The sequence below is a fragment of the Phyllobates terribilis genome, unplaced genomic scaffold, assembly GCF_046119375.1.
Source record: "Phyllobates terribilis strain yellow unplaced genomic scaffold, ASM4611937v1 Scaffold_4__5_contigs__length_816908805, whole genome shotgun sequence".
NCBI lineage: Eukaryota > Metazoa > Chordata > Amphibia > Anura > Dendrobatidae > Phyllobates > Phyllobates terribilis.
The window spans coordinates 605900404-605917052 of record NW_027362764.1 but is presented as its reverse complement, the minus strand read 5'-3'; the positions used below and the strand labels follow the sequence as shown (position 1 = coordinate 605917052).

The 16649-nt window shown below is 42.9% G+C and overlaps 1 protein-coding gene across 1 annotated transcript in view; it reads right to left on the bottom strand.

Annotated features, from left to right (window-relative positions):
* The window catches only part of LOC141265765 (chloride channel protein D-like), a 345172-nt gene that overhangs the window by 241209 nt on the left and 87314 nt on the right, over positions 1-16649 (bottom strand). The window contains exons 3-4 of the mRNA XM_073679279.1: positions 5835-5993; positions 1243-1372 (exon numbers count right to left, since the gene is read on the bottom strand). Of these exons, the coding sequence (XP_073535380.1) occupies positions 1243-1372; positions 5835-5993 (289 nt within the window). The remainder of the gene's footprint in view (positions 1-1242; positions 1373-5834; positions 5994-16649) is intronic.

The following is a 16649-nucleotide window of genomic DNA, read 5'->3' as shown; positions in this document are numbered from 1 at the left end:
TGTGACTTTATTTAATAAAAGTTCAATTTTATGATCTGATATACTCATTTCCTTGTTTTTTGGATTAATATCCTATATGCAAGTAGTCGTTATATATTGTTGGAGTTTTGTGTGATCAATATCACTATATATAGTGGATAGCATTGTGGGACTTTTGTAAATTAGTCTCTACCTGAGGAAAAAATGTTACATGTGCATGGCCCCACAGAATATCGTTGGTCCGAGTGTGATCTGAGGTTTTGTCGGATTGCACTCGGACACAAATACGCTCTTGTGCACCTAGCCTTAAAGTGAAACTGGCAGCTGATTAATGCTGTCTGAACCATGGGCAGTCTGACTCAAACCCTGGCTATGTTGTTTCAATTAGACATGTTTTACTCTGAGACATTGTGGAGTTTCAGAGAAAACATACATTTAAAAGCTGACCAGGGACCATGTGGCTCAGGTGACTAGTCCAAGAGGCTGGACCCTGGTGGTTTCGCCCCACCCTGCTCCCCTTGAGTGACAGGTCTCTCTCCCTATACAAATATGTAGATAAAGACCTGTCACTCAGTGAATACAGATTTTCCCATTAGGCTACTGCCCCACTATCAGTATTTGGTCAGTATTGTTCCCTCAGTATTTGTAAGTTAAAACCAGGAGAGGAACAATCAGAGGAAAAAGTATAATAGAAGCACGTCACCACTTCTGTATTTATCACCCACTCCTGGTTTTAGCTTACAAATACTGAGGTAAAAAACTGACCAAAGACTGATAGTGGATCTATAGCCTTACTGAGGTAGGAGATGACAGTTTGTGCTCATAAAGTTCTATGGAAAACTGTAACTACTGTTTCAGAAAATCTTGCAACAAAAAGTCTCCTGCCTCCTCCTCCCCCTTTCCATAGAATTCTAAAAGTACCAACTGTCATCTTCTATCTCAGAGAGTAAATGATCAATTAACGAGGAGAAAGAAGCAGATTTCTCTGACTAGACATATAACAAAGTTGCTTATTTTCACATGTATCATTGATTATGAAATAAAAAATGAAAATAACGGTTACTCTTTAAGTTTTCTGATGCCAACAGAAACACCTCTGAGCAGCATAAGATATCTAAATATGGCATTTGGAAAGTTCAAAAAGGCAAAAATGGTTCTAACCTACTATCAGGCAGACATACGGTACATAATGCAATGGTAAAATATGTCAGTAAGAACTCAGCTGATGAAAATATTAGTCCTACATAATGAGAAATTACTTACACTGATAAACTTTTCAACAAGCTCCCACTTCATTTCAAAACAGGTATCTATTATCTGGTGCATTAAGAATCCCACTGTGCCCACTACAATTCCAATAAGTGCCATCATCACCCAACGATCCCAGTCTGACCTACGAACAAACGCACAGGCATTAATTTCACTATGTCTACATATTGCAAAAGTAAAAGTTTATTAAACCTTTGGCAGGATTCACACTAGGTTCTTAACCTACATTTAGCATGTATGCCAGGACCCACAGGATAAGATTAGCCCAATGGAAGTCAAAAAAATTGTTCCCTTGGCTTCCATCAGTCTGTTATACATTAGTATACCACAAAAAATTAGGTATAAAATATGAATGTATTTCATACATAACAGATCAGTTAAATAAATACTAAAATTGTCACTGGATGAGTTATCCCACTATATGGCAATCGTCACATCCATTCAATTATTGGACATGTCATCAACTTTTCAATATATTTTCATGATGTATCCTTTAATTTAAATAATTGCCATTATAGATTATTGGTGGCCTAAATGGTAAAGGGGTGTCTAGAGTGGCATTTGTCACTCATAGGGCTTGTGCACACGACCGTAAAAACGGGGCGAGTACTATCCGTCGTTTTGACAGATAGCACTCTTCCCCATGTTATTCAATGAGGCCATGCATATGTCTGATAACTTTCTCGGACCGAGAAAATCACAAAATGCACGATTTGCCTCCAATATTCGGATCGCACTTGGCCATTCAAGTCTATGGGTCCGTGCAAAACATTGGACCGCACTCGGATGACATCTAAGTGCAGTCCAATTTTCACGGACAGACTGAATGGAGAAGATGAAGAAACTTTTTTTTCTCCACCTCTCAGAAAATCGGATCACACTATGATCAACCTCTGATCACACTCTGAGTCTGATCAGAGTGTGATGAGCATAATGGGACTGATTTTATCGGATGAGAGAAAGATGACCGTAGCCATAGGCTATGACAGCATCTTTTTGATTAATACATCATACAACGTACAGTTATATGAAAAAGTTTGGGCACCCCTATTAATCTTAAGCTTAATGTTTTATAGAAATTGGTGTTTTTCCAACAGCTATTTCAGTTTGATATATGTAATAACTGTTGGACACAGTAATGTTTCTGCCTTGAAATGAGGTTTATTGTGCTAACAGAAAATGTGCAATCTGCATTCAAACAAAATTTGACAGGTGCATAAGAATGGGCACCCTTATCATTTTCTTGCTTTAAATACTCCTACCTACTTTTTACAGACTTACTAAAGCACTTTTTTTGGTTTTGTAACCTCATTGAGCTTTTAACTTCATAGCCAGGTGTATGCAATCATGAGAAAAGCTACTTAAAGTGGCCACTTGCAAGTTGTTCTCCTGTTTGAATCTCCTCTGAAGAGTGGCATCATGGGCTCCTCAAAACAACTGTCAAATGATCTGAAAACAAAGATTATTCAACATAGTTGTTCAGGGGAAGGATACAAAAAGCTGTCTCAGAGATTTAACCTGTCAGTTTCCACTGTGAGGAACATAGTAAGGAAATGGAAGAACACAGAGACAGTTCTTGTTAAGGCCAGAAGTGGCAGGCCAAGAAAAACATCAGAAAGGCAGAGAAGAAGAATGGTGAGATCAGTCAAGGACAATCCTCAGACCACCTCCAGAGAGCTGCAGCATCAACTTGCTGCAGATGGTGTCACTGTGCATCGGTCAACTATACAACGCACTTTGCACAAGGAGAAGCTGTATGGGAGAGTGATGCGAAAGAAGCCGTTTCTGCAAGCACGCCACAAACAGAGTCGGCTGAGGTATGCAAAAGCACATTTGGAGAAGCCAATTTCTTTTTTGGAAGAAGGTCCTGTGGACAGATGAAACCAAGATTGAGTTGTTTGGTCATACAAAAAGGCGTTATGCATGGCGGCAAAAAAACACAGCATTACAAGAAAAACACTTGCTACCCACAGTAAAATTTGGTGGAGGTTCCATCATGCTTTGGGGCTGTGTGGCCAATGCCGGCACCGGGAATCTTGTTAAAGTTGAGGGACGCATGGATTCCACTCAGCAGATTCTTGACAATAATGTTCAAGAATCAGTGATAAAGTTGAAGTTACGCAGGGGATGGATCTTTCAGCAAGACAATGATCCAAAACACCGCTCCAAATCTACTCAGGCATTCATGCAGAGAAACAATTACAATGTTCTGGAATGGCCACCCCAGTCCCCAGACCTGAATATCATTGAACATCTGTGGGATCATTTGAAGAGGGCTATCCATGCTCGGTGACCATCAAACTTTACTGAACTGGAATTGTTTTGTAAAGAGGAATGGTCAAAAATACCTTCATCCAGGATCCAGGAAATCATTAAAAGCTACAGGAAGCGACTAGAGGCTGTTATTTTTGCAAAAGGAGGATCTACTAAATATTAATGTCACTTTTCTGGTGAGGTGCCCATACTTATGCACCTGTCAAATTTTGTTTGAATGCAGATTGCACATTTTCTGTTAGTACAATAAACCTCATTTCAAGGCTGAAACATTACTGTGTCCAACAGTTATTACATATATCAAACTGAAATAGCTGTTGCAAAAACACCAATTTTTATAAAACATTAAGCTTAAGATTAATAGGGGTGCCCAAACTTTTTCATATAACTGTATACATAAATGTCTTTCATTCTAGTCGCTAGGTGGTGGATGCCGTTGTTAGACATCCGTCACAGCGTGCGTTTAGTGTATACATAGGGAGATTTTCCTGTAGTATTGGAGAGGCCATTAATAATAGCTTATTTAGTATAGGCAGCCAAGCTAAAGTTTATATTTCAGATGTGAGTGACTAGCCAATGTGGAAATGTTCTCCAGAAATACTAGGATATAAGACATCTACAGATCTACAGAGAACAGACATGAAAGTGAGACATGTGGTCGTTACAGAAGACTCCAAAGCATCTCTGCCCCATGCACTGCAGTATCATCCATTGTATAAATGAGCAGTATCTCCTAATCATCATAGTGCACAATACAAGTAGTATATAGTAGCAATCATATAATCTGACCTATAGTCTTCATTCCACGTGTTTCCCTCCTTCTGTGCCTTCTATTTCTTTCTAAAATTCTAGCCAGCACATTGCTATTGTTTCTTCCTGTTGTACAGAGAGTTCTAGCTCTCGGATGACGCTTTCCATTTCCATTCATTTAGCTTCTTTTTTTGCACTTATAGTTTTGTTTTTAATCATAATGCGATGTTTTAAGTTATGTTTGCAGACATTGTGGGGTGTCCACGACTAGAGACCCCTGTATACTAGCTCCTTGTACCGTATCAGAATAAACTGAGTAAAGTATTCAACAAAGAAAATCTTTGGAATGGAAATACAATCCATAAAATGCACAGATTTTTTTTTCTTAATAAATTGTGCTAATCCAAATGAAAAATGAAAAAAATGTAAGACGTTGGACCCCTTCCATAACCTCCATATGCCCAGGGCATAAGAACGGGGGTTGTTCAGTTAGGTTACAAGAACAGAATTCTAGTGCAGCTTAGAGGATGACAACAGAAAGACTGGAGAAGGCAGCCATGTCAAATCGACAATTTTTTACATCCAATTACGAATACTTAGGGCATGTGCAGACAAACATATTTTCTCTTATGCTAGAGAATGGGATCAATTACACTCTGATAAAACTCTGATTCTCTCAGATGAGGAGAAGATGGAGAAAAAAAATTCTCCATCTTCTCAATTTTGTCAGTCGGTAGAAATCAGACTGCACTCAGATGTCATCCGAGTGCAGTTCAATGTTTCAAATGCACTCAAATGGCCTAGAGCGATATTCGCATATCAGATGAAACTTGTGCATACTGCGATTTTTTCCCCCAGACCGGCTCGATCAAGTAAGTGTTTCTGACTTGTGCATGGCCCCATAGATTAACATTGGTCCAGGTAGAATCTAATGTTTACTCAGATTGCAATCGGACCAATAATACGGTAATGTGCACGAGCCCTTACAGACAAAAAGATCTAATTTCAACATGTTTTTTGTGTTCAAAATTTAGATAATAGTAGTTAAAAAAAAAACATAAGTATTGACTGGCAGTAGAAAATACACAGTTTGGGGCTACTCACGCATGTTTTGGTTTTTTATCAGTTTTTCATCAGTATTTGTAAGCCAAAACCTGGACTAGCTTAAAAACAAAGAACTGGTGTGAATCTCCGAATTAGGCCACAGCCCCACTATCAGTATTTGGTCAGTATTTGGTCAGTATTTTTTCTCAGGAGTGGGAGACAAAACCAGGTGATGAACAATCAGGGAAAAGGTATAATAGAAACAAGTCACTAATTCTGCATTTATCACCCACTCCTGGCTTTGTCTCCCACTCCTGAGAAAAAATACTGACCGAATACTGACCAAATGCTGATAGTTGGGCATGGCCTATAGCTTACACTCCTGATATTCGCTTACAAATACTGATGAAACACTGATCTAAAACCTGATGTGTGATCAGCCTCTAAAGGAAGGAGCTGCCATTAAAACAGCTTACAATTATACTGAATCAGAGTGACTCCAGTAGTATTGGTGTTACCTGTGAGGCTTGAGTTTCCGCCATGTTTTATAGGCGTCACTATGAGATGGTAAGTAGTCTAGACTTTCATGTGCTTCGGAGACGACCTTCTTCACCTTGGAGGACAGTCTGAGGTTTGTCCCATCTTCCACATCTTCTGTTTTTTCTTTCTGTTTTCTACTGGATTTTAAAGACATAATTTTCTTAATTCCAAAAACTGAACTATGCCTAAAAAAATTATAATTTTTCCTAATCTTTTAGACAACAATAAAATAGCAAAATGATGAGTAGAAAGAATCTACTCTTCCAAGAAGGTCACCGCCAAGGAAAGAGATACTCTGAAGTCCCAGCTGCCGAGATTGACAATCAGGAGAACATCAGTCATGCATTAGACCAAAAACTAAGTCTTGCCCATCACAGGGCTTGGCTACATTTGTTTTCATTACACGTTACTAGGATGCACCACTCATTTTCTGTTTTATCTTGTTCAGGGGTTTATACTTTTAATATAAAATAATTATTAGTAAGATAATTAATAACTTCTGTCATTTGTAACCTTGGTTTGTATGTATTAAGTATAAGCTCACATACTCCCAAACTCACATACTCTCATCAAAATTGTAAGCGTTATTTAGTAAAGTCACATATCATTTTTACTTAAAAATAGGAACCATTTTGATATTCTTAGTATAAGTGTACATCACATTTGTAAAAATAAAAAAAGCTCCATAGAAGGGAATGGGCATTGATTACCCACAGTGGCAGGACAAGGGATAGGTGGTTACCTAGCTAACCATTGAGCATGCACAGTCTACTGATTTCTATGGATATGGTGTAATGCTTCAGTGGTTTGTGATGAAGCTGCATATAAATTCAACACTTGCTATCATGTTCCTGATAGCTGTGGTTTAGAGGGAGTCTGTCACTAGGTTTTTGCTACCCCATCTGAGAGCAGCATGGTGTATGGGCAGAGCAACTGATTCCAGCAATGTATCGCTTACTGGGCTGCTTGCTGCAGTTTTGATAATATCGTTGTTTTATCTGCTGCAGGTCGACCAGGTCTGAATGCTGAGCCCTGTATAATCCCTACCACACCACTGATTGGCAGTGTTCTGTGTACACTGTGCATAGGCAGAAAACTCTACATCTGAAACAGTGGTAGGGGGTGGGGGCTATACAGAGCTCATAAATATGAAGGACTACATGACAGCAGGTTTACTAGTCCTCCAGTGATAATCTCCAGCTTATAAAACAGTCATTTAAAAAAACAACTACAGCAAATAACCCAGTAAGTAACACATCACTGGAGTCAGGGTCGCTGTCTCTACATTATGCTGCCTTCAGTGTAGGTAGCAAAAAACCTGTGACAGATTGCCTTAAAACACAAAACCCCATATCTGACTGATTTTAGAGAGTGCCTTATAATTAGGGTATTAGAAATTGTGCAGTGGCTCTGCTACCGCATGCATAGGGTTAACACTATTTTTTTTCCAAGTTAAAAGGAGTTATTTTGAGAAAAGTACCAACTGTTTAAATCAGATTGTTATGCAACATGTATTTAAAAAAATTGTTTTTTTTATTTCATAGCATGATCTTTATTTAAAAAAAAAAATACAATTAGTAATCTTGCAATTTTCACATTGACCACTGTGGCCTCCTTTTTAACTCTTACATTCTGTTCTTTCCAGAAAGAGTTTTCAGGAGTTTTCTTATGAGTAGAGTGAGGTTACACTTCTATAAACACCTGATTACACAGGATCCACCATTCAGAAAAAGACTGCAGCCTTTGAGTCCCACCTGTAATAAAGTTCACACCTCCTTGCAAGGATTAAAGGCCAAAAATAGTGGATTCATTACATTCTGAACCAGTCTCACCAGCACCAAACAGATTGTGGCTTAAAGAATCCACATTCCGGTGACATTACGTGATGTATATAAACAAACCATGGATTCCAAAAAGGTTGATGGTTACAGCTACGTTTAATTTCAAAATGTAAGGTTTTTATTGATATCAGGGATGTGGAGAATTAATTGAATACACCAATGCCAAAAAACTTCTGATTCTTCTGTTTTTGATGCAAGAGCCCCTTTATCTCATCTCTGCCAAGGGATCACATATCCATCCCAAACCACCATCAGAACATGAATGCAGCACCAGAACCAATGTAAGTACATGAATGCAATCTCAGAACCACCGCCAGTACATGAATGCAGCCTCAGAACCACCATCAATACATGAGTGCAGCACCAGAACCACCGTCAGTACAGTTGTGCTCAAAAGTTTACATACCCCGGCAGAATTTTTCCTTTCTAGGCCTTGTTTCAGAGAATATGAATGACAACAAAAAACTTTTTCTCCACTCATGGTTATTGGTTGGGTGAAGCCATTTTTTAAACTACTGTGTTTCCTCTTTTTAATTCTTAATGACAACCAAAAACATCCAAATGATCCTGATCAAAAGTTCACATTTTCTGGTGATTTTGGCCTGATAACATGCACAGAATTTGACACAAATGGGTTTTAATGGCTACTAAACATCCTCACCTGTGACCTGTTTGCTTGTAATCAGTGTGTGTGCATAAAAGCTGAGTGAGTTTCTGGGATCCAGAAAAACTCTTGCATCTTTTATCCAGCCACTGATGTTTGTGAGACATGGGTAAAGCAATAGAATTGTCAACGGATCTATGGGAAAAGGTAGTTGAACTGTATAACACAGGAAAGGGATACAAAAAATATCCAAGGAATTGATAATGCCAGTCAGCAGCATTCAAACTGTGATTAACAAGTAGAAAATCAGAGGCTCTGTTAAAACCAAACCACAGTCAGGTAAACAAACAAATATTTCGTCCACAACCGCCAGGAAAATTGTTCGGGATGCAAAGAAAAACCCACAAATAACATCAGCTGAAATTCAGGACACTCTGAAAACTAGCGATATGGCTGTTTCAAGATGCATAATAAGGAGGCACTTGAAGAAAAATAGGCTGCATGGTCGAGTCACCAGAAGAAAGCCATTACTGCGCAAATGCCACAAAGTATCTCGCCTACAATACGCCAAACTGCACAGAGACAAGCCTCAAAAGATCTGGAACAAGGTAATTTGAAGTGATGAGACCAAAATTGAACTTTTTGGCCACAATCATAAGTGTTACATTTGGAGAGAGGTCAACACGGCCTATGATGAAAGGAACACCATTCCTACAGGAAAGCACGGAGGTGGATCGCTGATGTTTCGGGGATGCGTGAGCTACAAAGGCACAGGAAACTTGGTACAAGTTGAAAAAAAGATGAATGCAGCACATTATCAGCAAATACTGGAGGCAAATTTGCACTCCATCAGCCCGGAGGCTGCGAATGGGACGTACTTGGACGTTCCAAGATGACAACGATCCAAAACACAAGGCCAAGACGACCTTTCCTTGGCTACAGCAGAACAAAGTGAAGGTTCTGGAGTGGCCATCTCAGTCTCCTGACCTCAATATCATTGAGCCACTCTGGGGAGATCTCAAGCGCGCAGTTCATGCTAGACAGCCCAGGAATTTACAGGAACTGGAGGCTTTTTGACAAGAAGAATGGGCAGCTTTACCATCTGAGAAAATAAAGAACCTCATCCCCAACTACCACAAAAGATTTCAAGCTGTCATTGATGTTAGAGGGGGCAATACACGGTATTAAGAACTTGGGTATGTGAACTTTTGATCGGGGTCATTTGGATGTTTTTGATTCTCATTAAGATTTAAAAAGAGAAAACACAGGAGTTTGACAATAAATGGCTTCATCCAACAATAACCATGAGTGGAAAAAAAGTTTTTTTATTATCATTCATATTCTCTGAAACAAGGCTAAGAAAGGAAAAATTCTGCCGGGATATGTAAACTTTTGAGCACAACTGTACATGAATGCATCGCCAAAACCACCATCAGTACATTAATTCAGCACCAGAAACACTGTCAGTACATGAATTCAGGGCCAGAAACACCATCAGTACATGAATGCAGCGTCAGAACCACCATCAGTACATGAATACAGCACCAAGCTTAGTACATCAATCAACTGGAATGTCAGATCAGCCCAATATACAATTGTATTGCATGAACCTACAACTCCCAGTATGTCCTTAATAAGGAGATACTGGCAGTTGTTGTTACCAGCCAACATCAGACAGGGAACATACAGTAACCACAGCACTGGTGAGATGCAGATGGTCTGAAAGACACAAATACATTTGAATATAGGAAGAAGGGAGCTAACATCCTCCAGTTCTCTGAGGGCCGAAATAAACCCCTTGGCTGGCCATATGCTGCTGTAATGCACACGCCCGGGCTGAGTGGCGTGTGCGTGTGTATGTAGTGATTCCACTGTGCCATGAACTGGAGAGTGCCTGGAGGGGCGTAACTAAGTATCTGCCCGATCCGACCAAGGTCGCACGACGGCATATGACGCCAGTGCACCAGGGAGGAACCGAGCAGAGGGACCAGGGTCTACTCCAGGTCAGACTCCGGACACGGCTGTTGACCCACACCGGGGAATACAGGAACAGGCAGACTAGAGCGCAGGCTGGGTAGGGTCCAATACAGACTGGGAGACAAATTCGAAACCGCAGACGCGGTGGACAGGGCAGAGCAAAGCGAAACCGCAGACGCGGTGGACAAGGCTGAGCAAAGCGAAACCGCAGACGCGGTGGACAAGGCTGAGCAAAGCGAAACCGCAGACGCGGTGGACAAGGCTGAGCAAAGCAAAGCGAAACTGCAGACGCGGTGGACAGAGCTGAGCAAAGCGAAACCGCAGACGCGGTGGACAGGGCTAAGCAAAGCGAAACCACAGACGCGGTGGACAGGGCTGAGCAAAGCGAAACCGCAGATTCGGTGGACAGGGCTGAGCAAAGCGAAACCGCAGACGCGGTGGACAGGGCTGAGCAAAGCGAAACCGCAGACGCGGTGGACAGGGCTGAGCAAAGCGAAACCGCAGACGCGGTGGACAGGGCTGAGCAAAGCGAAACCGCAGACGCGGTGGACAGGGCTGTGCAAAGCGAAACCGCAGACGCGGTGGACAGGGCTGAGCAAAGCGAAACCGCAGACGCGGTGGACAGGCTGAGCAAAGCGAAACCGCAGACGCGGTGGACAGGGCTGAGCAAAGCGAAACCGCAGACGCGGTGGACAGGGCTGAGCAAAGCGAAACCGCAGACGCGGTGGACAGGGCTGAGCAAAGCGAAACCGCAGACGCGGTGGACAGGGCTGAGCAAAGCGAAACCGCAGACGCGGTGGACAGGGCTGAGCAAAGCGAAACCGCAGACGCGGTGGACAGGGCTGAGCAAAGCGAAACCGCAGACGCGGTGGACAGAGCTGAGCAAAGCGAAACCGCAGACGCGGTGAACAGAGCTGAGCAAAGCGAAACCGCAGACGCGGTGGACAGGGCTGAGCAAAGCGAAACCGCAGACGCGGTGGACAGGGCTGAGCAAAGCGAAATCGCAGACGCGGAGGGGACAGGGCTCTGTTCACACGGAACAGACTGGAAGGGAAAGGCAGAACCAGATACACACAGGATACTTGCAATGAAGTAGAGACTAGAGATGAGCGTTGTTCGACTTGAACTGTTCGCCAATCTCAAATTCGAGCTGTTTTGGGCGGTGTTCGAGCCGTTCGGCGAACACGAACGATTTGAGAAAAATTCGGCTGTTCGAGGTTATGTTCGATAACTGTTCGTGCACCAAAATCATAACTGGATTTTTTCTCAGTAATGATGAAAATTAATGTTAATACGCAGTTTGAGTGTACAGCGGGGTGGTGGGAGGGGCAGGGGATGGATCTCTGCAGGAATAATGAAGATCTCCATTTTTTTTTCTCTTTCCCGCATTTACAGTGGGGAGGTGCAATCTGTCAGCCTATCTGCAGCGCACACACGGAGCGAAGTGCTTTTTTTCACACAAGCAAGGGCATGTGTCATTGGCAGTGTATGTCACATGTCCTTGCCCTATAAGACCAAGCCATTTTCCCCGTCGCCACCATTTTCTCACTGCTGCAGCTGCGTGTTAGACGGCACCGCTGTTGCTGTGTGCGCTATACCTTGTTAATTTCAAGCCAATTTTCGCACAAATCTACAGATAGCTTGGGAGTAGGGAATAGTTGTGATTGCAGTCCTTTTAAGGACTAGGTTACAGCATTTCCTATGACTTTTATCAGGCAGGTCTGTGCTCTTAAATAGATAGATTGTGGGAGTAAAGACTAATTGTAATTGCAGTCCTTTTCAGGACTAGGTTACATCAGTTCCTATCAGTTTTTGCCAGGCAGGTCTGTGCCAGTGCTGTGCAAGTTTTTTTCACAGCATTTGGCTGAATCTAGCAAAGCTAATCCTTTTTGGCCTATTGCAGAGTGTGTTAGTCAGTGGAGTAGCCTATCTGTGTTGCAAGATATACCACCTGTGTATAGAATACCAATTTTTTTACTGCACCTAGTGAAGTAAAATCTTTTGGGCATAGCATCATTCTATTAGTCCATCTATACTGACCTCCATCAGGTTGCAAATTGAATATAATTTTTTTCTGCATCTAGCTCTGAAAAAATATTTGGGCTTCTAGCAGTGTGTGGGACTTGTTCTATTAGTCCATCTATACTGACCTCCATCAGGTTGCAAACTGAATATAATTTTTTTCTGCATCTAGCTCTGAAAAAATATTTGGCCTTCTAGCAGTGTGTGGGACTTGTTCTATTAGTCCATCTATACTGACCTCCATCACGCTGCAAATTCAAAATAATTTTTTGTCTGCATCTAGCTCTGAAAAAATATTTGGCCTTCTAGCAGTGTGTGGGACTTTCTCTATTAGTCCATCTATACTGACCTCCATCAGGTTGCAAATTAAAAATAATTTTTATCTGCATCTACCTCTGAAAAAATATTTGGGCTTCTAGCTGTGTGTGGGACTTGTTCTATTAGTCCATCTATACTGACCTCCATCAGGTTGCAAACTGAATATAATTTTTTTCTGCATCTAGCTCTGAAAAAATATTTGGCCTTCTAGCAGTGTGTGGGACTTTCTCTATTAGTCCATCTATACTGACCTCCATCAGGTTGCAAATTAAAAATAATTTATATCTGCATCTAGCTCTGAAAAAATATTTGGCCTTCTAGCAGTGTGTGGGACTTTCTCTATTAGTCCATCTATACTGACCTCCATCAGGTTGCAAATTAAAAATATTTTTTTGTCTGCATCTAGCTCTGAAAAAATATTTGGCCTTCTAGCAGTGTGTGGGACTTTCTCTATTAGTCTATCTATACTGACCTCCATCAGGTTGCAAATTAAAAATAATTTTTATCTGCATCTACCTCTGAAAAAATATTTGGCCTTCTAGCTGTGTGTGGGACTTGTTCTATTAGTCCATCTATACTGACCTCCATCAGGTTGCAAACTGAATATAATTTTTTTCTGCATCTAGCTCTGAAAAAATATTTGGCCTTCTAGCAGTGTGTGGGACTTTCTCTATTAGTCCATCTATACTGACCTCCATCAGGTTGCAAATTAAAAATAATTTATTTCTGCATCTAGCTCTGAAAAAATATTTGGCCTTCTAGCAGTGTGTGGGACTTTCTCTGTTAGTCCATCTATACTGACCTCCATCAGGTTGCAAATTAAAAATAATTTTTTGTCTGCATCTAGCTCTGAAAAAATATTTGGCCTTCTAGCAGTGTGTGGGACTTTCTCTATTAGTCCATCTATACTGACCTCCATCAGGTTGCAAACTGAATATATTTTTTTTCTGCATCTACCTCTGAAAAAATATTTGGGCTTCTAGCTGTGTGTAGGACTTGTTCTATTAGTCCATCTATACTGACCTCCATCAGGTTGCAAACTGAATACAATTTTTTTCTGCATCTACCTCTGAAAAAATATTTGGGCTTCTAGCTGTGTGTGGGACTTGTTCTACTAGTCCATCTATACTGACCTCCATCAGGTTGCAAATTGAATATAATTTTTTTCTGCATCTAACCCAGCCAATAGTTTTGGCCTAATACCACAGTTTGGCCACTCAGCTCTGCTCGGTTCCCATCCATTGTTTTTTTGTGCAAACAACTCCAGAGTTGTGAATTAGTTAACCACCAAAATGAGTGGAAAAAGGCCTGCTGCTGGTGGAAAGGGGAATAGGCGTGTTGGGAAGGGGAAAAAAGGTTGTGTCCATGGGGTAGGTGTTAAAGCAACAGTAACATCTGCAGAAGAAAGACCATCTTCCAGCCAAACTAAAATGTCTACTTCTTTTAGCGGACAATGTGATAAGATCCCTTTCTTACGGCCACGCCAATCGCTACAAATTCCAGATGAGGCACAAAAACAGCAGGTGCTTCAACGGATATCAAGTGCTCCTTTAAGTGGGCTCTCCTCCACATCAACTTCAACATCACAAATACTCCAGTCCTCAAAGGTGTCACCCCAATCGCACTTGCTTCCTCACAGCTCCCAAATCTCCAGCTGCCCGTCTGAGTATGAGGTAGAACAGATGGTTGAGTCTGCAGAGCTGTTTACTCATACTATAGCCTGGGAATCAGAGGTCGACTCCAGCGCTTCTGTGAATCCAGACGAGGAAATGATCTGCACTGATGCCCAGAATCTTTATGAGTCGGATCCAGGACCAGACGCAGAAGGTTCTGACCATAATGTAGACCCTCGTTCCCAAACTGTAACTCCTGTTGGTGGAGACAATGAGGAAGACGATGATGAGACTCAAATACCTGATTGGAGCGACAACTTTAGTTTTTTGTCAGGGCAGGAACAGGTTGGCTCTGAGGACGACGGGTGTGATAACGCACAGGGTGATGATGATGAGGTTGGAGATCCCACTTACTGTCAACCCACAGTCAGCCAAGAGATGAGGTCAGCAGAGGAGGTGGAGGAAGATGCTAGTGACGACGAGGTCAGGTTGCGCCTTCCTGGACAGAGACGTAGTACTGGAAGCACGTCAACAACTGCATCCTCAAACACAACTCTGCCTCTCACCACAAGTCGTGGTGGCTCTTCAGGTCGCATGGGTGCTAAGCCTTGCATAGCCTGGGCATTTTTTCAGATCGATAAAGATGACCCAACTCGTGTTATCTGTAACATTTGTCAGCAAAAGCTAAGTAGAGGCCAAAAAATACATAGTTTGAGTACTTCATGCATGAACCGGCACATGGACATGAAGCATAAGTTGCAGTGGGAAGCTCAGTGTGCTACAATGCGGCCTAGCCGGCCGGGCCAACCACCGTCTGCCATATCTTGTGCATCCGCGGCCTCTTCATCCTCTGTGACTGGGGGGACAGCAGTCACACCTGTTTTGGGGCGCAGACCTGCCACCTCTTTACCCGCAACAGCCAGCGTGATTGGCAGGTCATCATTTTCTTTGGAGGTGGTAACACCAGCTGGTGTTGAGCGCTGTCCGACATCGATAGCACCACCTTTGGATCAAGACAACCTAACATGTCCGCCTGCATCTTCCTCACAGACCGGCAGTTTGCCGGGGACACCCTTATCAACCCCGTCTAAGCACAATAGCCAGCCCTCGGTCCCTCAGATGTGGACAAGTAAAAGACCATTTCCTCCTAGCCATGAGAAAGCTAAGAGGTTGAATTTCACCATCTGCAAGCTCTTGGCTACAGAAATGCTGCCTTTCCGCCTGGTGGACACAGAGGATTTTCGAGACCTTATGTCCGTCGCAGTGCCCCAGTACCAGATGCCCAGTAGGCACTACTTCTCAAAGAAAGGTGTGCCTGCGCTCCACCAGCATGTCGCACACAACATCACCGCTTCTTTGAGAAACTCTGTGTGTGACAGGGTGCATTTCACCACAGACACTTGGACGAGTAGGCATGGACAGGGGCGTTACATGTCGCTGACTGGGCACTGGGTAACTATGGTGACAGCAGGACAAGGGGCTGCTGTCCAAGTCTTGCCGTCCCCACGAGTTGTGCGTCAATCCTCTTTATGTCAAAGTTCCTCCACTGCTTCTGCCTCCTCAACCTCCTCTCGGTCTTCCACCTGCACCCAAAGCCTGTCTGGTCATGCCACAAGCTTTCTAACTGCGCAGAAGGGATCCTGCACACCTCCTTACTATGCTGGCAGTAGGGCTCAACGTCATCAGGCGGTTTTTACTTTGAAATGTCTGGCAAATGTGAGTCACACAGCTGAGGAGTTGTGGTCAACTCTGGAGAACCAATTTCATGAATGGTTGTCTCCACTGGACCTGAAACCAGGGAAGGCCGTGTGCAACAATGCTGCAAACCTGGGTGCAGCCCTTCGCCGGGGCAATGTCACACACGTGCCTTGTATGGCTCACGTGTTGAACCTGGTTGTCCAGCAATTTTTAGCCCACTATCCCAGACTAGATGGCCTTCTGCAGAGGGCACGGTCGCTGTGTGCTCACTTCCGCCGTTCGCATCCCGCAGCTCAGCAACTTACATCTCTACAGAAGTCGTTGGGCCTGCCACTTCACCGGCTAAAATGCGATGTGCCTACCCGGTGGAATTCAACTCTGCACATGTTGCAGCGACTGTGGCAGCACCGACAAGCCCTGGTGCAATACGTTCTGACGTATAGCCTGGGCCAACGAGATCCAGAGGTGGGGCAAATCACGCTGGAGGAGTGGTCTCAGATCAGGGACCTATGCACCCTTCTGCACAGTTTTGAAATGGCGACGAAGATCTTTAGTGCTGACGATGCCATTATCAGCATGACTATTCCGGTGATTTACATGCTGGAGCACATGTTAAACAGAATTCGGAGTCAGGTGGTGGCACAAGAGGAGGTGGAGGAAGTAGAGGAGGAGGAGTTGTATGCGGAGGGGCTAACACCTGCAAGGTCCAGACGGTCGGCA